General features: G+C 42.1%; 1 protein-coding gene across 2 annotated transcripts in view; it reads right to left on the minus strand.

Moving 5' to 3' along the window:
- Positions 1-271: 271 nt before the first annotated feature.
- LOC116385011 (collagen alpha-1(XVIII) chain-like) overlaps positions 272-22,506 on the minus strand; it is a 50,803-nt gene continuing 28,568 nt past the window's right edge. For both annotated transcript variants that reach the window (XM_031850164.1, XM_031850165.1), the window contains 40 exons: positions 22,085-22,216; positions 16,542-16,616; positions 15,518-15,610; positions 13,890-14,031; positions 13,435-13,475; positions 13,103-13,291; positions 12,918-12,944; positions 12,544-12,606; positions 12,295-12,375; positions 11,693-11,740; positions 11,392-11,526; positions 10,493-10,546; positions 10,102-10,137; positions 9,682-9,807; positions 9,419-9,478; positions 9,235-9,270; positions 8,993-9,037; positions 8,618-8,680; positions 8,277-8,312; positions 8,077-8,160; positions 7,874-7,939; positions 7,646-7,708; positions 7,423-7,503; positions 6,994-7,029; positions 6,810-6,863; positions 6,545-6,601; positions 6,249-6,308; positions 6,104-6,145; positions 5,288-5,315; positions 5,011-5,079; positions 4,747-4,772; positions 4,552-4,650; positions 4,281-4,434; positions 4,054-4,127; positions 3,767-3,895; positions 3,139-3,186; positions 2,979-3,041; positions 2,255-2,452; positions 2,047-2,162; positions 272-1,941 (listed from right to left, as the gene is read on the minus strand). In XM_031850164.1, coding sequence (XP_031706024.1) covers positions 1,740-1,941; positions 2,047-2,162; positions 2,255-2,452; positions 2,979-3,041; positions 3,139-3,186; positions 3,767-3,895; positions 4,054-4,127; positions 4,281-4,434; positions 4,552-4,650; positions 4,747-4,772; positions 5,011-5,079; positions 5,288-5,315; positions 6,104-6,145; positions 6,249-6,308; positions 6,545-6,601; positions 6,810-6,863; positions 6,994-7,029; positions 7,423-7,503; positions 7,646-7,708; positions 7,874-7,939; positions 8,077-8,160; positions 8,277-8,312; positions 8,618-8,680; positions 8,993-9,037; positions 9,235-9,270; positions 9,419-9,478; positions 9,682-9,807; positions 10,102-10,137; positions 10,493-10,546; positions 11,392-11,526; positions 11,693-11,740; positions 12,295-12,375; positions 12,544-12,606; positions 12,918-12,944; positions 13,103-13,291; positions 13,435-13,475; positions 13,890-14,031; positions 15,518-15,610; positions 16,542-16,616; positions 22,085-22,216 — 3,231 coding nt within the window. In that variant the 3' untranslated portion in view covers positions 272-1,739. The remainder of the gene's footprint in view (positions 1,942-2,046; positions 2,163-2,254; positions 2,453-2,978; positions 3,042-3,138; positions 3,187-3,766; positions 3,896-4,053; positions 4,128-4,280; positions 4,435-4,551; positions 4,651-4,746; positions 4,773-5,010; positions 5,080-5,287; positions 5,316-6,103; positions 6,146-6,248; positions 6,309-6,544; positions 6,602-6,809; positions 6,864-6,993; positions 7,030-7,422; positions 7,504-7,645; positions 7,709-7,873; positions 7,940-8,076; positions 8,161-8,276; positions 8,313-8,617; positions 8,681-8,992; positions 9,038-9,234; positions 9,271-9,418; positions 9,479-9,681; positions 9,808-10,101; positions 10,138-10,492; positions 10,547-11,391; positions 11,527-11,692; positions 11,741-12,294; positions 12,376-12,543; positions 12,607-12,917; positions 12,945-13,102; positions 13,292-13,434; positions 13,476-13,889; positions 14,032-15,517; positions 15,611-16,541; positions 16,617-22,084; positions 22,217-22,506) is intronic.

Below are 22,506 nucleotides of genomic sequence, written 5' to 3' on the forward strand. Positions count from 1 at the left end.
AGATGCAAACATGTTATGTATAATATATTATGTGGTGATAATTAAAATGAAGTTTTTAAAATAATTTGTGAAATGCTTGGTTTAGGCTGTAGGAAGAAATATGTAAAAACTAAATCCAAAAAACGTTTATTTTAATTTTAAAATAATACATTCCAACTCCAAGTGTCACAAAATTGCAGCAAAGAAAATACCAAAGATAGGTTTGAGACAATTTATTCACGTTACTTTTCAGCTGAAAAAGTTCTGGCTCAGAACGTCTGTGGGCATAATTCTCTGTAACCAAATAATCGCAAAAATAATCTTTCGGGCCAACTTGGTCCAGCAGAACAAACAGTAAACTGTTCTATTACAGTCAGAGGTATTTGAGGTTTTTTTCTGCACTGAATTGAGAATGAAACAAGAGCAGATTATGAAAAGAGAAAACTTTATTCATCAAAGCACCAATATTTACACAAAAACATGTGACTTTTCCCCCTTGGAATTTCTTTTTCTGGTATTCTTATTTTTTCAGGATGAAAATATTTAGCTTTTGAATTGTATCACTACATTAGGGGGAATTTAATTTTGACTGCTGTCACCATTATCCAGAAATCTAGAAACGTAAAAAAAAAAAAAAACTGTACAAAAAGATAGAAAAGAGGCAAAAATTGAGAAGAAACAGTCATTTGACAAACAAAAAAACTAAAATTACATTCTTAACTTTAATCATCTGATTTCATGTTATGTGCTGTGACGGTATAAATAAATCATTGAATTTAAATTAAATATCCTATTGAGAGAAAGAGCTGCTAAGATGTGAGATCACCAAGATGTATGAAAAGCTACAACACAAACTAGAAAATGTTTTTTTCAAAATAAAGTACAGTGCATCAAAAATGACTTTGGTGGCAACACTGGTTGTCTGGTCTTCCCACTGTTGGACGAGGGACTATGTAAGTTACGCAAACAGATTTCTTGCCCTTAAAACAACTCTACAAACTTTTAAAACACTCTCCATGACAACCTGTAAACAAAACAGCGACAGTAGCCATTTATTTATACTTCCATCATAAAAGTCTTTGGAAATCCCCAAGAAAAACTGCCACGTTTAAGGACAGGCGCAGACTCCTGCAGCCGTTGCATCTTCAGTCTCATACAACAAAGCACAAAACACCTCGGTGACGATGTGGTGAAAAGCCATTTGTGCTGCTTTGTTTGATTCTTGTGAAATGACACAGATGCGTCTTGTTGCAAATGAGTCAACTTTCTTTGAGTAAAGGTTAAAGGTGCTTCGTGTATCATTTTACCATTAATGAATCATTACTACATTCTCTTTGAGATGTTAGCATTATTGTCATGGACATGTACAACTGCTGCCGAGGAGACTGGCAGCCTCCATAAGCCTCAATGTTGCATTTTACATTATGTGCCACCAGGTTGAATAAAAGAAGAAATCTTCCGGATTGCTTCACAACAGGAAAGAACGTATTGAATTTATGTTAGTTTACCTTCCAGGATTTTATCTTGGCTGTTGTCAAGACTTTGTTACCGCCTCTTAACAATATTCTCGCTCCTCAGAAATAACACGGAGGGATGTCAGAAAAGGGAGTAGAGCAATTTGTACTGTAACATCAAAGAAATTGCGTTAAATGTGGTCCTCTGTTTTTAAAACCACAAAATGCTACACGTAGCACCAAATGTTTTCCCCGAGTGTTTAACGTTTACGGTGGCTGGCATGGTGGAGTGGTATGGGGGGGGGTTTAAAGGTTTTTGTGGGTCTCGATGCAAAGAACGATGTGCTGGTTGGAACAGCTCCTCGTCTGCTGGCCCAGGAGCAGACCTGAGGTCAGGCTCGATGACTGGCCCATGACAGACATGTGGTCCGCTCGCCACGTCTCACAGTGTTTGTCCACCACCCGGAGACCCCCGCTGGTGGAGCCGTGCCAGATACTCTTCTGAGGCCTGACAAGTGGATGACAGAGAATATCAACATGACAGGAAATAACAGAATAACAACAGACAGACAGACACAAACAAATAAGTAGTAAGTCAATCAAGTTAACTGACCAGAAGGGGTCAGCTAAAACATCTCGGCCGTCGAATGAGTAGATTGGTATCCTGGCATCCAATGGCCCACCGTCGCCGTTGAAAATTGACCGCCAGTTCCTAAACATCACGTCCCCCTAAAAGAAGACACATAGTGGGTTGGATGCAGCCAGAAGTTCTTTGTACGTTGAGGATTCCTGAGTGATAAAAAGCAGGAGAGCGGACTCACCCTGAGGTTGGTAACTGGCAGAGTTTCCCGGAGACTGGGATAGACCACGTGGACCAGGTCCTGCCTGTGGGAAGAAATGAAGGCGCGGTAGTTTGGAGCCAAACCCATCGCCTTGGCTTGCTCGTAACACATCCGGTCGGCTACGTCGAGCCCCATCATGTCGCCTGAGTGGGGCTGGTTCAAGGCCACGAGGGTGAGCTGGAGGGAGAGGAGGCAACAGATCGGTGTTAGTCCACTCTAGGATGCGAGTAAGAATCCGGAATATTTTGTCTTGAGTGACCCCTGCAACGGGTAGTCTGCACTGATAACGTACATGAACGTACATAAACCACCCACACAAAAATATTATGCAGTTTGCTGCAGCAGAATGTGAAATTAGCTGTGTACAGACACAGAGGTGCACAGTCACTCACTTACTCAGAAACTCACACACAAACTCATTCACTCCCTCACTCTATCCCTCCCTCACTCTATCCCTCCCTCACTCTCTCACTCCATCAAGAATGCATACAATTGGCCGATCGCACAATCCCCCTGGTGGAGATAACCATGTATATTAAATGTCCTAAATGTTTCATAGAATCATGTGTTACATAATAATCAATAATGTTTCGTAGCATTCCTCTGCAAATTCAATGTGGCAGAATATTGAATATTCTAACCCCAAATCAAGCGATCAAGCGATTTAAAATATTTAAAATAACACAAACTTGTTGACACTCACCCTTTCGTTGACTGAACGTATTCTTTCCATCGTGTCTCCTCTTATCTGATATGAAGCCCGGGGCTAAATAAATAGTTGAAAAGAGATGTTAAATGGATTAAATACTGCATAGAACAATAACTTTTTTTTTTACTGAACAAAAAGCCATAAAAATAAGTACCTCATCTTGTGGAACAATGTTATTGGAGAGGTAGATCAGACTGCTGAGCTGTGGAGACAAAACTGACTGTAAATCGGATGGATTATGTTGTGTTATTTGACCTCATGTTGTCTTTACATTAAATGTGTTGGATGTACAACAACAAAAAACAATATGTCCCAACAACCAGTTTGTTTGTTACATTGCATACGCAGTCTTTAAGTTCATGAATAATCATGTGATTCACTGATTTTTTAGGACTGTGGGATTATTTCCCTTTTACAACCTTGTTCTCAGCAATGAAGAGCATTTCGTCAAATATTGCTGTACCCTTGTTGAATAATCATTGATCGTCTTCTCGAATAGAGAGACCGATTGGCCTTCAAAAATGTTCCCAGAAGCCAGTGGTGATGTTGGAGTGCTGATTTACAGCCAGTGAATCAGAAAACTCACTCAATGCAACGCTGACCATGAAAACGTCAAAGTAATCAACAGAAAAGCAATTAAACTGCTGTTACACCATCAGTCAACCTCTGACATACGCGCATTACATTTTAAACATTTACTAGCAGCTGTATGCTGCATCTTCATTTTTCAGGTGTCAGATTTACCAAACCTATAAATACATAAGACGAGCCCAAGCCAGTACCTGTATCTCTTTCCATCCCTGGGAGACCTTGAGGAAGAGACTTCCTGTGGCCGTGACGTACATCAGAGTCCCCTCTGCATCCCTGGCGGTGTGCTGCATCATACTCTCACGGGAAGCAAATGTTTTCAGCTGAGGAACGAATAAAGAGGAGAAAAACTTTACCTCTGGAAGTGTTGATATTGTTATGATACTGATCTGGTGTGTCGTCATACAAATGTTCATAGCTTGCTGGTGTATCATTTGTATGTAGTTCCACAACATGGCCAGAAGGGAACAGGTTCACTTACAGATGCCGAGTTACTCGAAGGTCCAGCAGGTCCAGCAGGTCCAGCAGGTCCAGGCGGGCCGGCAATGGTCAAAGCTGCCATAACAAAAATGTCAGCAACTTTCACGCAAGCTCCTTATTACATTTTGTATCATCTCATCAGTTACAGGAATGATATGTAAACCATGATTTCTATAAAGGATAACATTTTGCTGTAACTGTATGAGATAAGTGAGTGATGAATTGTACCTGAGCCGTATCTCGAGGCTGACTCAGAAGGTCCGGGAGGCCCCGGCGGCCCAGGAGCGCCGACCGGTCCTGGTCTGCCATAGCCTGGAATACCCGGTGAACCTGGCACCCCAGGGTGGCCTGGTGGACCGAGCACTGACTCCCCTTTGGGTCCCTGAAATGCGTCAGGAACAGCGTTAATCTGTTAATCTCTTGAATCAAATAAAAACTAACAAGGACATTAGACAAACGACTAAGACAAAATAAAAATATCCATGTAATCTTGACTCACCACAGGCCCTGGTCTTCCGGCGTTACCTGCTTGCCCAGGCAACCCTGCCTCCCCCTCGTCTCCCTTCTCTCCTTTAGTGCCCTGCTCACCTCTTGCCCCCTGTGATTACATGGCACAGACAAAACCACACAAGACTTGAAGGGTTAGTCTGCACTAAAAGCACTAAAAAATATAAAACCTCCATATGAAACTTACCCAGCCTCCCCTGGGAAGAAAAGAGTCTAGAACAGAGAAAACAGGTGGGAGAATTAACTAATGATTTTGAGGAAGTAAAGAGAAAATACAAGTTTAAATGTCCTCCTGCAGATAAAATCAGGCCTTTGAATTTGCTCATCAAAACACACTTTATAGATTTGTTTTGTACCATAGTTTTCCTTTTCATCATAGATTATCTTTTTCTCTTTGATGGCATTTACATTTTTCACTTTCTAAATATTGAAGAGCTGAGTGTTGACTCACTTGGCGGCGCAGGGATCCCAGGAAGACCTTGCTCTCCCCTCTCCCCTTTCGGTCCCGTCTGACAGTCACCTTGGAGACAAAAAGCCAAACTTAAATCGAATTGCTCGTCTTTACATTTGATGACTTGCCTACGCAGCGATTTATTTTAAAAGTTTAAAAAACTGCGTGTATTGCAATTATGTTTTATGAGTTTTCTTTCAAATCGACCTGCAAAAGTGTTGAAAACAGACTTCAGGTTTTATAATTCATGGCAAACAAAAGAGGTGACCCAACCTACCAACTGCAATGGTTCCATTGGGATTAAGCTGAAATAATGGAGCACAAACATATTAACAGCAGTCGTGATGACTGAATTTAGAAATCATACATCAATATCAGGCTAATCATCCAAGAAAGGAAGACTTGTCATACTCGATTCCATTCTGAAAAATATTAAATCCTCCAATTGGTCTCGTTAATATCATCCTCAACATGCAAATGAAACTGTGGATGTGATTTTAGTACTACCTCCTTTCTGGATTGGCACACAGCCTTCACCTTTCCAGACTGGACATGCAGCATGCAGGAATATTTTAGAACCATCCTGGAACAGTTCTGAGTGATACAAGGTTAGGCAGCAGCAGTGTTGAACAGAGCTACATGCACCGTGTGTGTGTACAGAAGAATAAAAGAGGGGAGATGTGTGAGAGGAGACAGATAATTAGGGGAGTCTGTGATGAGGAGAGATGTCTGAGTGGGCTCAGCAGAGAGATAATTAGATCCATAAATAAAATGATGAGGTTGTGGAGGGAACTGAGGTTCAATGAAGATGGATGGCCACTTAGGATGCAGCTTCGCCTTCACTCTAAAGGCCGGTAGAAAAAGTAGTTTAATCATGTCGACTATTATGATTTTATCATGTGCTAAAGGTAATGAAACGGCATCTCTCGTAGACTCCGGTGTGTCGTTTTTTATATATGATTTAGAATATAGACAAAGAAGGAGGATGACAGATTATATTAGACTTGTCATTAGAAAGGAAATGAATACATGAAAAAAGTTAAATTCTCAGGCATGTGTAGTAAAACACAGGGTTGCAGAGACGGGAACTTACAGGCATTTTGCAGTGGGGTCTGGGAGGGATGGGGAACACGGTCTTCAGAAACCAGGGGAAGGGAGAGGACAGTGAGCACATAAACAAAACACACTCCATGAGAATTGTGTCAGAGCCGTGTGTTGATGAATGGGTGTGTGCTTACTCCTTTCGGGCAGTTGAATATTCCTGGACGGCCTGGCAGCCCCGGGGGGCCAGGAGGTCCCTAAAGGAACAACCGGGGAAGAAAAGAAAATACATGAACATGGAAGAAAGAAAGAGAAAAGGGGAAAACAAGGTGCTATACAACTAAAAGCAATATCAACTCAATCATATTCTACTACTCAATCACTGCACGTTTCATTTGCAAGTTGTAAACCAGTATCTTTTGTATTGTTTTACACATACAAACTTCTACAGTCTTTTCACATGCTCTTAATTCAGCTCAGGTGTGTGACTCACCGGCAGGGCTGCAGAGTCTCCACTCTCTCCTTTTGGTCCCATCAGGCCTGGACGTCCCTACACACACACAGACAAACATCAACCAAAAGCATGATTCCCACAGGGGGAGGTGGGGAGGTGGGTAAAATGTGTGACTTCATTTAATGCAAACAGCTGGTGTATTGTAACTATGGGTTGAGAAGCTTTGTTTTTTGTTAATGCTGAAGACAAAACATTCTCCATTGAAAGGAACATAGAACATATATATTTCTAATCTGGTGCTTACAGGTCTACCAGGAAAACCAAATTCTCCTTTGGGTCCTGGTGGTCCGGTAGGCCCCTGTTGGGAACAAAACAAAGTGAGTGACATGATTCTTAAATGCATTCATTGCACCTTCATCCAAAGCAGTGGCTGCAATTAAAGTTACTCGTGTCACAGAACCTGAAAGGTGAAATTATTAGTTACTTACTGTAAGTCCAGCAGGTCCGGATGCACCGTTATCTCCCTGCAACCAAATGTACATTTAAACTGATTTGTAAAGTCCCAATGAAATGTTTTAAACAGATATTTAAATCCTGAAGAACGTGCACACACTAAATATCCCCAGTGAGTTCATGCAAAACAACTATGGACCTCATGCAAGAACGTTTTCATGTTCTTTTTTGCCCATAAGGTGGGATCATACGAGTGTGCCACATCAGATTCAGCAAGCGCTCCTAACTTTGGATATTTGTGTAACTGTAACTCTTAAATTCTGTTTGCACTCAAGAGGAAATTCAAAACACGAGAAGTTCTCCTAAATCGTGCCACTTAAGGATGAATCTGTTCGTACGAGTGGTTTTATGATGATCTGGATCCCGAAAGTTTCAAAAAATACAGAGGTGAAAACAAAAATAACCTTGAGTCCTTTGGGTCCAGCCAGGCCTGATGCGATGGATCCCTGTGCTGCGATGGCAAGTCCTGACTCACCCCTTTCACCCTGCGTGCATACACACATGTCAACAAACCATATGTAGACACGGAAAGGCAACGTATTTGTACACATCATGTTTGTTTGGTCTATTCAGTCTGCTAATGTATATTACGTATGATCAGAGACAACACATGCATGTCCCACTTACTTTCAGTCCTCGAGGTCCTTGAACTCCTGGTAACCCACTGTCTCCCTTTGGACCCTGTGGTCCCTGCAAACATTTAGGTAATACAAATTACTCCAAAATCTAAGATAATTTCTCTACATGTTGTCATAGCCATGTTTGTATACTCTTTTTGAGTCATGTGCTATGCTGTTGTTGTGTCTCCAAGATCACTTGGTGTTCTGATTGAAGCTTTTGTTATTTGATACTTACAGCGCGTCCCTGAGCTTCAGAGATCCCTGAGAAGTTGAAGGCACCATCTGTATCGTTCAGTAGAAGCTGGATTGTTGGCAGAAGGAGAATGTTGTCAATGGAATCAAACTCTTGTTACACGCAAACAGCAACACTGGACTCTCCCTTTACAGCCCACTGTAAGTAAGCCTGGTCTTGAGTGGTTGAGCTCAGGTGCTACTTACATCCTGGAGGTTGATAATGGGTCCTGCTGGTCCAGCTGGTCCTGGAGGGCCGGGTAGACTGAGCCCATCCCGTCCCTTCTCTCCCTGAAAAAAAAACCCGTTTGACATTTGAGCCTAATAGTAAATGGCAACAGAACTGAACGCACATACTCTGTGCGTGGGTCCACATGTGAGTTTGTCCATGTCACATGAGGTTTTACCTTTTGTCCTAGATCTCCTGTGTTCCCCTTTGGTCCCTGTAGATGACACAAGATAAGACACTCAGTTACTAGCACCAGTATCTTTCACTGATACATCCTTATTCCAAATACATCATTGTTCTTTAGCTTGTCTTTGTATAGTTGAGAATGATACATTAAAAGTGGAAATGTATATGTGTTTTAAATTAGGAAGAGCATCCATCAACACATTTTAAATCCACTTTTCTGTTCCACCAAAAGTCACAATAGAGCCAGTAAAAATCAGTCTGAACCATTCATAAAATCTGACATTTTCCTGAAATCCTTTATCTGTTCATGTATCTATTAGTCCATTTACTGACCTCTTCCCCTTTAAGTCCCTCCAGTCCTGGAAACCCGGGTCGTCCTGTAACACCTGCCTCCCCCTACAGACCCCGCAGAGAAACAGTAATCAATCACACACATCGCTGTTATGAGATAACCTGCAGTGTGATGCTTCGTTTCTGCAGGAAGGTTACATGAGGATCTCAGGTCAGATCCGACAACAACCACAACCGGGGAGGTCGTGAACTTGGTCACAGTGTCTCTGCTCTCCAGAGCACCTCGCTGGCCTTTCGCTCTACAGCTGTCCACTGTGACCTAAGAGTTCAAGACATTGACGAAGCTCGGGCCAGCAGCTTGTGCTGAGATAAACCTGACGTCTCAATAAGCGTAACAGGACATGACAGCAGACTCACCTTTATCCCCGGCTTTCCCGGGGAGCCGTCTAAACCATCTTTTCCCTATGAGAGGCAAAGAGGGAGAAAGTGGTTTAGTGGTGTCAGTCACATAAAGAGTTCCTTTTCTGTCTGCCTATCTTAACTATAACTCTAACCCTAACATTAAAACCAAGTCTTTACCCGCATATAACAACATAATCAGCTTTCAGAGCACTGACGACAGCAATACTGTGAGTATCACAGACATGTAAATATCTCACCTTGGGTCCTTCAAGTCCGGGGGTTCCTGGAGGACCCTGTGTAACAAATACAAGTACATTTATCTGGACGCCACAAGAATAGAAGTGATGGTTTGATGAAATTACACTGATGATTGATATTATGAAAGCAAAATATTATGGTGCAGAATTCTCTTTATGCTAACCACACTCAATGCAGTTGTACCTGTGGGCCTCTGGACAGAGCATCTCCAAAACCACCCTGCATCCCAGATCCTTCCAAGTCCTACAAAATAATTTGACAAAAAGATATTCATAAGGATCAAATTGTGAGTGTATAAGATATTTTTGTTTCCCAAAAAACAGTTGCAATAAAATCCAGGAAATCACCACGCCACCCTAATTCCTCATGATATCATTTATGGCAATGTGACAGGTTTAGCTTTTTCTGTAAGTACACCGTTCATGAAGTGGTGAAACAGACCGTACCTCAAAGCCCATGGTGAAGCCTCTCCCAGGAGGACCTGGGGGCCCAGGGGGGCCAGATGAACCCCTGGGACCAGGCTGGCCCTCTGGTCCCTCTGAGCCTGGAAACCCTGGAGGGCCCTGATCTCCCTGCAAGGGATGAGATCAAAATGATGACGAAATCAGATAAACCAATAAATTAATGAAAAGTGTGAGGGTGAAGGGGGAGATGGTGATATGGGTATTGATAAAAGGAGAAAAAAGGGTTACTTAAATAAAAACACAGGGCTGGAAACTAAAGAGTAGAGACTTAGCGTACAGGGTGAATGTAATGTAGAGTACAAATACCACTTTGGGTCAAATGTAAAGAAGCAATACAACGAGTGATAATATCAGTATTGGGGCTTCACTGTCCAGTCAAGGATGACATAATCAATATGTTACCTTTGCTCCTGTTTGCCCGCCTGCACCACGCTCTCCCTGTTCAACAGATGAAATGCATTAAAATCACAGGCAGAGCAGCTATTGCAACACAGACTTGTTCACACTCGAGCCCCTTAGCTTCATTAGTCCACGGGGTCGTCTCATTAGGAGCTCGGCTCTTCGTGTTAGGTGCTTATCCAGTTTGTGTGTAATTGTTTTTGCTAACGGAGCACTAAGAGGCCTGCTCAAGGGAAATCAGAGAGAGCTCAGACTAAGTCACAAAAACGGTCGGTGTGCTGCACATTCACGTATATGAGGCTGTTTAAACTGCAGGTCGATGCATGTCAGTCCAGAGGAGCACTATATTGTGATGATGCATTCTGTGTTGCAAACTAATATTCATCAGCCTCACCGTGTCTCCGTTCTCCCCAGCAGGTCCTGGATCCCCATCGTTTCCATCAACTCCCTGCAAGAGTGACGTGACTATATTCAAATTTCAGATATTAGATGCATATCTATCTATTCCAGATGGGAGTCAGCTCTGTACATTCACTGCACAGTTGGCATGGGTTATTACATTGTTGGTCATCATTCATCAACATATTGAATGAAGCTAATGGGCTAACGGGGACTGAAGCGAATAAACCTTATATGCACTTAACAGCAGAAAGGGTTGTAAACATGCGAGCAGTCCATTCACACAGTTAGCAAAAGCTTCTGGCATTTTAAAGACAAAAGACACATTTCCCCCAACAGATGCTGCAGCTCACACCATGTTCAGAAGCTCTTACAGTAGTTTCTGCCTAAGTGCTGTTTCTGTAGCTAGAGGATACTTGACGTGTTTTTAATCAACACTGTACAGCAAGCAATGGCAGGAAAGCAGTACATGAACATGGGTTTTCAAATGTAGTTGGGGGAAATACTGTCTTTCCAGTCCCTTGGATCTTATGGGACCAATGGTTAATACCTGACCAGACCCTGAACCAGAACCAGACCCAGAACCAGAGCCACTAAACCACTCTTCAATCCCCTGAAAACAGAAGTTGGGTCAGCAGTTCACTAAGGATTGGCCTCAGTCAGGTTATATTGATATTGCACCTTTCAAACAAATCAAATGCAATTACAAATGATTGAAAAGACGAAAACCAGTCAAAAGAGACATTTAGCTGTGGCACTACATGGCTTTACTGAAGTACAATTAACAGATGATACAACACAGAAGAGTCGACATTATGGAGGAGTATGTTTGTGTGTTGCTCTTATTGATTGAAATGTACATGAAAAATAGGAAGAAAAGAATGTTTAACTTACAGGCAGTCCAGGTTCACCCTTCTCTCCATCCTTCCCATTTCTTCCAGGGACCCCAGGTGGTCCAGGAAAGAAGTCTTCCGATGGGCCTCCTGGGGGCCCTGGCTGTCCCGGGAGGCCGGGAGGCCCTGGAGGCCCCTAATGGAGCAAAAAGACATATCTCGGTCACACAAAGGGGAAAAGTTTTAGAACGCACCTTCCATGTACCTCTGTAGTTAATGGTCCTATGTTAGCGGGTGTGCTGTAGTGTAAACATGCTAAATATTTACTCATGTCACAGAGAGAGAAAACAAGGTTCACTTACCCTGATGAACTCGGCATCACTGTCAAAGTCTTCAAATCCTGACCCCTCCTAAAGAACACATAACATATCATATAACACATAACATATGACCAGTTACAGTGACTACATTCAGACTGGTCAAATCAAATCCGGTCAAATCAAGTGAAGGGTTTCATGTCTCAATGCTTCATATTACAATCCAGTCGTGTTCATAATTTGAGATATGTTCACACGAGATTCATAATTAAATGCTTCAGCCAACCAGGCATCAGCATGACGAAGAATGAAAAACAACAGGATTATGAAATGGCTGAGAGACCATCTGCAATGTTTAACTATCTCTAAATTCAATAGCAGCAAAGACAACAGAACGTAGTGTTGGTGCACCTGGAAAGATGCTCCATGACAGATGCTCATACAGATAAAACAAAGGTCTATGAATAAAAACATTATGGATTTTGGCTTTGGTTTTTATCCCCACTGCAGCCCAATATAACTGTACTTCAGCCTGGGGCTGGACTTAAACGATCATTTCTCAATCAAGTGTCATTAATAAAGTGCAGAACAGCAGATTTTACTTGGACCAAGACATGTTTGGGAAAAGAAATGGCTTAATAACCAACCGGGAACGTGGAAGACTTGCTTGGTCGACTTGCAGGTCCAGGAGGGCCTGGAGGACCTGGTAGTCCAACACCACGATCACCCTGAAGGAGACAGCAACGGGACGTTTAATGATTCATTACTGATTTATACACTGGCTTGTTATGTAAGTATGTGATGATTCACACAGCAGTGGAGTGTCTTATAGGTAGTTACATTCTGTTCATATTCAGGTCCAGGTATCATGCTATTACAGTGGGAGTATTGTTTACCTTTTCCCCCATAGGACCAGGCTCTCCCTGTAGTCCTGGGAATCCTGGAATCCCAGTTGCTCCCTGGGAAAAAGACAGTAACAGCTGTGCTCAACGCTACATGAGATCTCACCGTATCAGAGGCCATGTTGTCTCCAGTTGTAAGAAGGGAAAGCAGCTTTGATACAGACAGTGATATCAGGAATGAGGCCAAGACCGTAACTTGATCTGTGACCCCAATCTAGTGCCATAAGACTGTGACTGCAATGTGCTGCATCAGCAGCTAGCATCAGATAATATGTATATACTGTAGTTACGTTATTTTGAAAAAGGACTTATTCCTGCATCAATTTTCCCCACTAAAGAAATGGACCTATAAGAAAGACTTTACTTACTGGGACACCAGTTCCACCTTTGCCTCCCTGGAGAAAAGACAAGAATAGAAAACTAATCCATCATTTTATCTTTTGATCTGTCAGACTGACCTAAATAACAGAGTGTGCTAAATTATTTGTATGATGTTCTTTAAACAGTTTCTGTTTGGAAGTAGATTGTTTTGAGTATCGCAAATAAAACTCACAGTCTGTCCGTCTTTCCCAGAAAGCCCAGGTGGACCTGTAGGTCCCCGTGGTCCTTGTGGACCGCGGGGTCCCGGCTCCCCTCCCTCACCATCTCCTGAGCCTTGTCCTGGAGGCCCGGGCGGTCCTGGAGGACCGGCTGGACCTGGCTCCCCTTGCTCCCCTTTCGGTCCTGGAGACACCTGGAGGGGCTGAACGTTGAATAAACTCTGAGTGACTCATTCATTCACTGGAACACAGCGACGCAGCAATACATGTATTACTCAAAATCTTTAATATGTGCTGTGCTGTGCATTGCATCGTCATCTCAATTATGAAGAAAATCACTACTTACAGTGTCAAATACAGAGTCTGGAGCACCCTGAACTGATTTCTCTGCAACAAAGACACAAAGTGAGCCCATGAAGAAAGAAAAAAAATATGTATACATATGTTTACAATACAATGGCACTTTATTTGCATGATTACATGACCTATTAAGATAATCATAATTTCGGGCCTGTCAGAGGAGAGAAAAAGAGAGACTCTTCCAGCACCATCTGCTGGCTAATTTGGGAAATACAAGCCATGTTCGTGTATTACGGCATTAATTCCATGTCAGCACACACATATAAAATACATGCTTGTGTGCATGTATGTGACAGAGGATACGGTAAGTCTTTGGTTTAGTACCCCAAAGAAATAAAAAAGGCAAAGATCTAGAGTTTGCTTCCACCAAATAATAATTCAATAATAATAAAAACAATAATTCAAAAACAAGAATTGTGTTTTTTTTTTTTTTTTTTTTACCTCTTACTGTGGTCATCTCCACTTCCTGTCCAGAAGGCGCCTCTATGTCTACGTCATCATCACCATCATCATCCCTGAGCGACATCTCAGTGGGCGGAGCTCGGACTGGGGTGCCGTAAGTGGGGTCCAGATCCGGGAGGGGCTGGAAAAAATGACATGTCATTCAGCATGTTTTTATGTAAAAGCCACGCAGAAAATGAGGAGATTAACGAGCCTAGCATGTCTGAATATTTTAGATTTTAACTTTTTGATTTATTCATGAACACAGTTGCTCAGGGGAGACAAAAGCGAAGGGAGTTGTTTGCCGCAGATGGTGGGAGATATTTTCCCTTAGACCAGATCCAACTACAGTGTCAGACGGAAAGCAACACTCCACACAAGCTGGCTCACAGCGCTGCATTACTGCAACAGTATTTCTGCAGCATTTTTACAAGATCTGCTGTGGTGATGAAGCATCCTGACCTCCTGCCCCAGAAAAGCCTGCTGCCCTGTTTATGAAATATCCATGGAAATAAGTGGCAATGAATAAGCAATCAATCTTTTCTTTCCTGCAGAGCGTTGGGTTTGTTGAAACTGTCTTCTGACTGTTCCCATGTGGTCGAGGAGGACATTGTTTCAAAAAAGTCACAAAAGGGGAAACTGTAAAATAGTGCGAGAAATGACACGCTGCGTTTACCAAAAGTCAGTAATAAGAGGACTTATGAGTTGGATTTCTCTTCAGCAGTGGGAAGTAACTTAAGTACTTCTTACTGCAAATAAAGAGTACAGTCTAAAATCATTGTACTTCAGTAAAGTTTAAATGGGGTGTTGTATTATTTGGACAAGAATTAAAGAGGAAACGGTGGCTTCAGTTCTGCTGGTGAGGCAGAGTCAGGAAGATTATTGTGACTTTTGAGTCTGCTTTCTACAGGATGACATGTTGAAGTGTTTTTATCCTTAAAGTAATAATTAACTTATCTGCTTTCTTGCAAAGAGTATAGGGTTGTAAGTAACACTATAAGACTCTCAGAGTGAGACAACCATCTCCGGATATTTCATCATTTTACATTATTATTATTACATTATTATTATTATTATCATCAGTTACAATGAACCTTAAAGTAATGAGAACAGAATTAATGTATTATAAGAAAACCTGGTTAAAAAACGTCCTGCTGTTCTCAGTTCTTCTTCTATGTCCAAATTATTTTACTGGGTATTTTTTTAGTGTGTTTAAATCTCATGTCCTGAATACGAGGGCTACTGTATCAAACCTGAAACAACTCCAATGTTAAAAGTAAAGCTGGGATAATCACATTTCTCTACACAGTTGGGGAGGAGTGGAATCTTTTTCACACAACTCTGAGCAAGAAAGAGAAAGGACAAACTTTCCAAAACGTGGAACTCTTTCTTTAAGTAAAATACTCTAGTACTCTTTCCATCCCCTGCCTCTCTTCTCTTGCATTCTTCTTTTATTTGTTCAGAGAGCACAGAGCTGGCAGGGAGCAGCACATATCACCATGTTCCAGTCTCCACCAGCCCGGCAAGTATAAGAGCTGCTTTCTTTGGTCCGGGTCCAACGCAGCTAAATGGGACAGACCGAGAGAAAGTGTGTGTGCGTGTGTGTGTGTGTGTGTGTGTGCAGTCACCAATGTGTACTCTCTCTCCTCCACAATCTTCTTCACTTCGTCTACTCCCTCAATGTCTTCATACGCGTCATCACCGCTCCCGTATCCAGAGGCCTGGAGAGAGAATGAGAGCGGAGAAAAGCGGAGTCAGAAGATGAACGTAGAGAAAGAGAGAAACGATTAAACGCTCTTCAACGGACAAATATGATCTGAGGTCGAGCTGCAGGGGGAGAAAACTGAACGAGGAGACAAGCCAAAAATGCATTTTCCTTCATTGAATAAAAAAACACTTGGTTCCCACAGTTTCTGTCATTAAACTGAACATAGCTCAACTTTAACTTCAGAAACACTGGATATCTCAGGTGGTTAATGCTCCGAACAATGTTAGACAGAGAAAACAGGAAAGCCGAATATATAGAACAAATATCATTTATTTTTAGCAAATCCAAACAGTAGGCTGTTGACAAAATGCATGCACATCTGAGATGTTTATCCTCACATTAAAATATCAGCTAATGATTCAAACCATGATGAGACATTGCAACGACACCGCTAATTAATATGGAGGACTTTGAAAGACAAACACTATGAAATTAGACGGGATTGAGGTCAGGTGTCTGTGGAAGCTTTATGAGTATCGGTATTGAGACAACACAATGCACTGTAGCATCTCCAGAAGTGCAGAAAAGCAGTCAAGTGGGTTCAAATGTGTTTATTGGTGATGTAAAAAAGAAATATAATAGTCTGAAAGATGTGGATATGAGTATACTGTGTATATACAGTATACATAATGTGTAATAAATGGAGAACTAAATACACACGAGTATAGAGACAGGACTGTCCACATACTTCTGTGCACATGGTTTACTGTAGTGCACTGTTTCCACCAGTAGAGGGAGGAATAGTTCCACGTTGAACATGTTTGGGCTGCTGAGGCAACAGGAACTTCCCTTCTTACAGACTCTTTGTGTGTGTGTGTGTGTGTGTGTGTGTGTGTGTGTGTGTGTGTGTGTGTGTGTGTGTGTGTGTGTGTGTGCGCACTCACATAAGGATCGTCCTCCTCACACTGGTCATCTGGGGCCGTGGGATCCGACTTCAACACCAGCTGCTGGATGGAGCCCTGGAGAGGGAAAGAGGAGAGAGTGTTATGTTGCGTGGTGATTTCAATTCACTCAGTGTCATTACATTTTATTAAAGCTCAGAGATTTCCCACGCAGCCTCCATCTCTCAGCGTAAGAGTTTATCCATCTCCCCCTCCACCGTTACCCCACACATTATCCAGCGCATACACAACAGCACACAGTGACACGCACACTCAAATGGACGTTCACAAACATCTGGCAGTGAAACAGGTGTCTCACGCTGATTCAAACTGTCCGCCCTACAAAGACCATTTCCCCATCAATCTTAAATCACCATATTACAGTATGGATGTGGATTCACGTTCGAAATACAATCATTTTAGCCGACAAATATCATCAGCATAACATGTTTTAATTAATATTCATTTTGTGTGTTAAGACTCAAATCGTAACATAAGACAGTACACCTGTGTAGTGTCCAAAGAAAGACCCTCTGTTTAGAAATGCTGGACCATCTTTGATTCTGGTAACAGCTGTCGGACAGCTGTTCATGTCTATGGCTCAACAAAGGACCTGTAGTTAAGTTAACACTTTGACACTTTATCACTTCAACCGTTTATCAATGTTGAAGCACTGACGTGTGTACGGTTAAACAGGCAAAGACTAATGGGCGGATCCTCCTTAATACAGAAGCTGCAAGTGAATCCCAAGAGGTTTGTGTTGGTTATTATTTCACTTTCTGGATTAGACCCAGTCTGTTGCGATGTTAACCAATTGACATTTTTCATGAATTTTGCCTGTGTTAATTGGCAAGTTTCTTTTTCTTTCTTTTTTTTTAATTTTGGAAGTTCAATGTCAGCTTCTATAATACGTTTTTAATAAACTCTGCAGCTAAAAATGTCTCAATTGAAGCAGTAAAACCACAATGTTTGATCCCACAGCCATTACAGCATTACATAATCATGCACTCTATTATTTAAAGCTTTAAGTCTAGAGTCCTGGCTTCAGAATTGTACTTTTTTCTATTTTCTACCAGATTGAACCATTTTTTTAGACTTGTTTGCCCTATGGGACTAATACATGCTATTTTCGTGGTTTCCACAGGGGACATCGCTGTGTTCAAAATCCATGTTGCTGCTAATTATTGACATATCCCAGAGTGTGCAAAGAAAAAAAACTTCCCCTAGCATATGGTATATAGAAAATAATTTAAAAAATGTCAGAACTATATTGGCATTTTGTAGACAAACTGACAATTAAAGGGTTAAAATTGGTTGTTACGATCACTGGCTTGTAACCATGAAGAAGTCTGTCAGGGTCACTATTCTGATAAATGATCACAACAAGTTCTAAATGCTTTAATCTGTTTATGAGAGAAGCAAGTGTAGAAATATCTGATGTACGCAACCGTTGAAAGCCAATGAAACAAAAGGCCCCAGATTATTTTTTTTCCAATTACTTAGTGCATGCATGAGTGTGTGCACACATTCAATTGGTCCTTCAGATGTGAGAGTCAGTGCGCCTGTCCCATTATTAGATCAGTAAAGACTCGCTAAAGGCAATTTCAGCCAAGTTTATTGATATTGAGTTCAGGCCAGGGGACGAACACCTGTTCTTAATGAAATGGAGCACACAGACTCTGAAATGTAATGGTGGTGAAGGAGTGACAAATAGAGAAGGAGTGGAAGAACAGAGAGCAAGAGAGAGAGAGGGAACGGGTGGATATGAGTCGGGGTAGCAACCAAATCAGATACATCTGTTTGTGCAGTAAACAACACATCTGAAATAAACAAAGAATGTGCCACGCAAACGTGTCTGCTCCTTTCAGTATGTGAGTTCCTGTGTATGAAGGATTCAGATGATGGGTTGGTAAAACTTTTTTAATTATACGAACGTAAACACTTGAAGGCAGTGGGAGGGTTTCTCGGTGCCAGGCTGTTAGAGTTGCATGCTTTAAAAGCTTGCTAACATACACACACACACACACACACACACACACACACACACACACACACACACACATCTAAGCCTATGACACAGATGACTGCTCCCAAACGTGCTCTTCAAAGTCTCTTCATTCAAAACACAGACACAAACACGCACACGATGAAGGTTAACAGGAGATCTAAAATCACGTTGTGTCCTTTCACACAGTCACATATGAAGAAGGAATTTTGTGCCCTTAGTAGTGTGCATGTAAAGGTAGATACTGATGGCTTTGAGGTTTGGTCAGACAAAAAAGTAGTGACCTTTGTGTGAGAAGTGAAGTAACTCAACATATCCGAGCTCCTTGATGGCAGCCTTGGATATGAATGAAGATTGTTTGTGTATAATTTGCAGTCTGGTCAGAGTCCTCGTGATATTCAGGAGTTTTCAGATGTCAGGGGTGGTTAAGAGAAAGGTTAAGTGCTTCTAAGGTCCTGTTCTCTGTCTGCGGTTACTGACAGTCACCATGTTGAGGAAAGTGTTGTTGCCAAAGCAACAGAGAGCAGGTCACTTTCGATGGTGCCGGCCAAGTGTGTGTGTGAGTGTGTGTGTGTGTGTGTGTGGATGCCATCAGCCCACTTTCATAATTTCAATATGCTGTTATGAAACTATGACACAAACTCGAGCTACAACGCATACAAAATAGCTCCGATGATGTGCTGAGAGAATATTTTAGTTTCATACACTATTTTTCCTTCAACAAATGTTTCTCCTCCTGAAATTTGAAAATTGCAGTAGGCTATATTGCAATTTTGATACAATTTGAATTAATTGTGCAGCTCTATTTTATTGCCAACTCTGCAAAACAGTCAAAATAGTGCGTCCAAAAAAGCTGCATCCAGCATTTCTACAGCTCCAAATCGGTATGCTTGAATCTGTGCCAAGAAATACTCAGCACGCATGCACACAGCTTGAACATAAGCATCGTTCAGTTGCACAGGGAGAATCAGAAATATACAAAAAAAAGGGTTTGCACACACGCGCGCTTTCTTTCTATTTCACACGAGCGCAGACACGGACAGATGGTGCCAGCCACACACCCAGCATGGGGTGTGTTTCAGTGAAACCGAGGAGAGCAAAAATATGAGTGAATAAGTCAGTGTGGGAGAAGGTATTTCGGTATATTTGCTAGCATGTGTAGCTGTGTGTGAGTGCGCTACTGCAGAGAGCTGCTACTGCTGCAGCGCGGCTGTTATTGCCCTCCCTGGGAGGAGATGGAAGATCTCTGATGGAGCTGCCAGTTCAAACACCGAGAGCAGCTGCAAACCGACAGTCACTACGGGTCCTCTTTGTCTGAGAGGGGAGGAAAGAGGGAGGAGAGGAGAGACGGGAGCACTGAAAGAGATGGTTCTTTTAAGCAAGAGATAGGAGAGAATAAGCTTTAGAGGGCCTCTGATGTCACCCAGCTTATGATGGCCATAGATGGGATTTCTGCCAGACAGTAAAAGCTTCCAGCGTGTTATGATCCAGCCTACATGACCTCTCTCTCTCTCTCTCTCTCTCTCTCTCTCTCTCTCTCTCTCTCTCATAGAGGTTCCTGCTGTTGTTATGAGAGGGATAAACGCTCCTTCCTCCCCCCCCCTGTGGATGAAAGCAGCAGTGTTTAGGAGCACCAGATTCCCTTTAGAAGACCTCTCATTTTACTGCAGCAGGGTCTGACAGCCTGCCCTACCCAGTCCTGGTTCTGGTTTTCCTGTGTCCCCCTTCCCTCCAGCGGGCCCACAATATCCCAGACTGAGCCTCCAGCAGCGTGGTGTCGGCTCCCTGCAGGTACTACTACCCTACTCCGCTTCTACAAATATGGACCTAGAGCCAGCAGGTGATTAGCTTGTATTAGCTTAGCATAAAGGCCGAAAACAGGGGGAAGAATCTAGCTTCGCTCTTTTCCAAATAACAAAAAAAATCTGCCTAATATTCCTTTAAAGCAAAGGGGTTTTATTATAGTGGTTTTATTTCAGATACATTTGAAATTTGAATAAGATGCAACAAAAATTATGTTGTTCCCACGAGGCTTTAACAAAATGTCAATAACTAAGACTCGTGGGTTGAAATGATGATGGTAATTCAATTTTAATTTAAATAATACTTAATTGAACTATATTGCTATGGGAAAAAACAACTTCCTGTTGTCATTATTATAGGTCCAGCATCTCTGCTACCCCACCAAGCCACTATAAAGTCAATAAAAGTCATCCTCTGGAGTCAGTCAAAAACAAATGAGTCCAAGAGATCAACCCTCTGAGAAGATGAAAACATTACTGTTAAAATCAAGCGTTCACTTCTGCTGGTGAAGAATATTTTTGATATGATTTTAAATGATGGTAGAATGAATTGACTTTAGCTCCTCGTGATGGTTTTAAACCACAATAAGTAGAGGAACCTCTTCGATACATTTTTCCAGGAACAAAAAAATGCTGAATAAACACACTTTCTCCGTCCTTGGCTCATTGGATTTCTTTGAAACTCTCCTCAGATTCCTCTGATAAAAACTTAACGAGGGGGAAAAAAGCAATAAGAACTTCTTTCCACTGTCCTGGAAACGGAACGTCTTGCAGTGTGCCCGTCAGATGAACTTATGTAACTACAAACAAGAGGGGAAGAAGAGGAGAGAGGTTGCAATGCAGCAGAGGAGAGGCCTGGTTTTTGTTTAAAAGATCAAGTTCAAGTTCAGCCCCCAGCCACGAGTTGATTTATTCAGAAAGAGATTTGTTGGCATGTTTCATAATATGCGCAAAGCTCTTCTCTTATTAATATTTTATATTCTGGGTTAAGGCTTCAAATTTGACATCTTGACAACAATGAAAACTCGTACATTTTACATACATTTTCTTGGCTCAGATAAACTCTACTTCCTTATCCCATGCATGCAGTACATAAATTAACGGTGTTCCCAATACACTAAACTATTTTGGATCTCATTTCTCAGCACTTCTTCATCACACACCCTCATTATGACCACACATGGATATTTTTAACAATTGCATAGGATTGGAACCTCCAATCTTACAACCGTACTATTGTTTGATTCCACTCTTTTCAATTAAAGAATTGGCATTCGCACTCACAGTTGCACCGAGTGTAAGTCATTCAAGATGAGACTCGGCTATATTGACCCCCAAAAAATGTAAATCACATACAGTTTGTCATTTATGAGCTCTCACAGGATAAGGCAGTGCTCATAAGCACATGCGGTCATCCATTCCCTGTCTCCCGTGCCGGTCGTAAAGCTGCCAATAAAGACTATTGTGTTCATGTCTCCAATAGGCAGGAATAGCCAATAGGCAACCACCCAAACGCCACGTTTGTTTTTGCGACTCGCAATGGCTTTGACATCTACTCTCAACCCCATTGATCCAAACCCACTGACATCAAGAATGAGGAATCAACAACGCAGAAAAGCAGCTCTCGCTAACAACTGAGATGCAGGGCAGTGAAAATCCCGATGTGCGCGTGCTGCAAAACACACAGATTTGCACAGAAGCAGAGTAGTTATGTAGGATCCAGTCCCATCCAGACTCACCACAAACCGTGGCAGGCCCGTACCCCCAGCGTTCCCTACGAAGATCCCCGAGCTGGCCTCGAAGGTCAGAGGCTGAGGGCTCTTGGTGAACGCCACTCGGTGGTATTCCTCACAGTCCATGTAGAGACGCACCTGAGCGACAAAGGGCACACGCACACTTGCTTATTTCCGGCAAATCGAAAAAAACAAATCTGTGGAAGAGACTTTATTCACTGCAGTCACACATATTGAGACATTTTATGACAACACCCTCATGTACTAAATATACATCTGTCAAAGATCAAATGCCACATGTAGCCTATTTAACACCCCTGTGTGTAGCTTTTGAAAAGTTTGGACTACTTCTACCATACAGGCAACACAAACTTGCATCAAAGTACTGTTAAAGAATGAATCTGTTTTCTTCTTATTGTTAACATCCC

Source organism: Anarrhichthys ocellatus, unplaced genomic scaffold (genome assembly GCF_004355925.1).
Source record: "Anarrhichthys ocellatus isolate YVR2014 unplaced genomic scaffold, GSC_Weel_1.0 scaffold10, whole genome shotgun sequence".
Classification (NCBI taxonomy): domain Eukaryota; kingdom Metazoa; phylum Chordata; class Actinopteri; order Perciformes; family Anarhichadidae; genus Anarrhichthys; species Anarrhichthys ocellatus.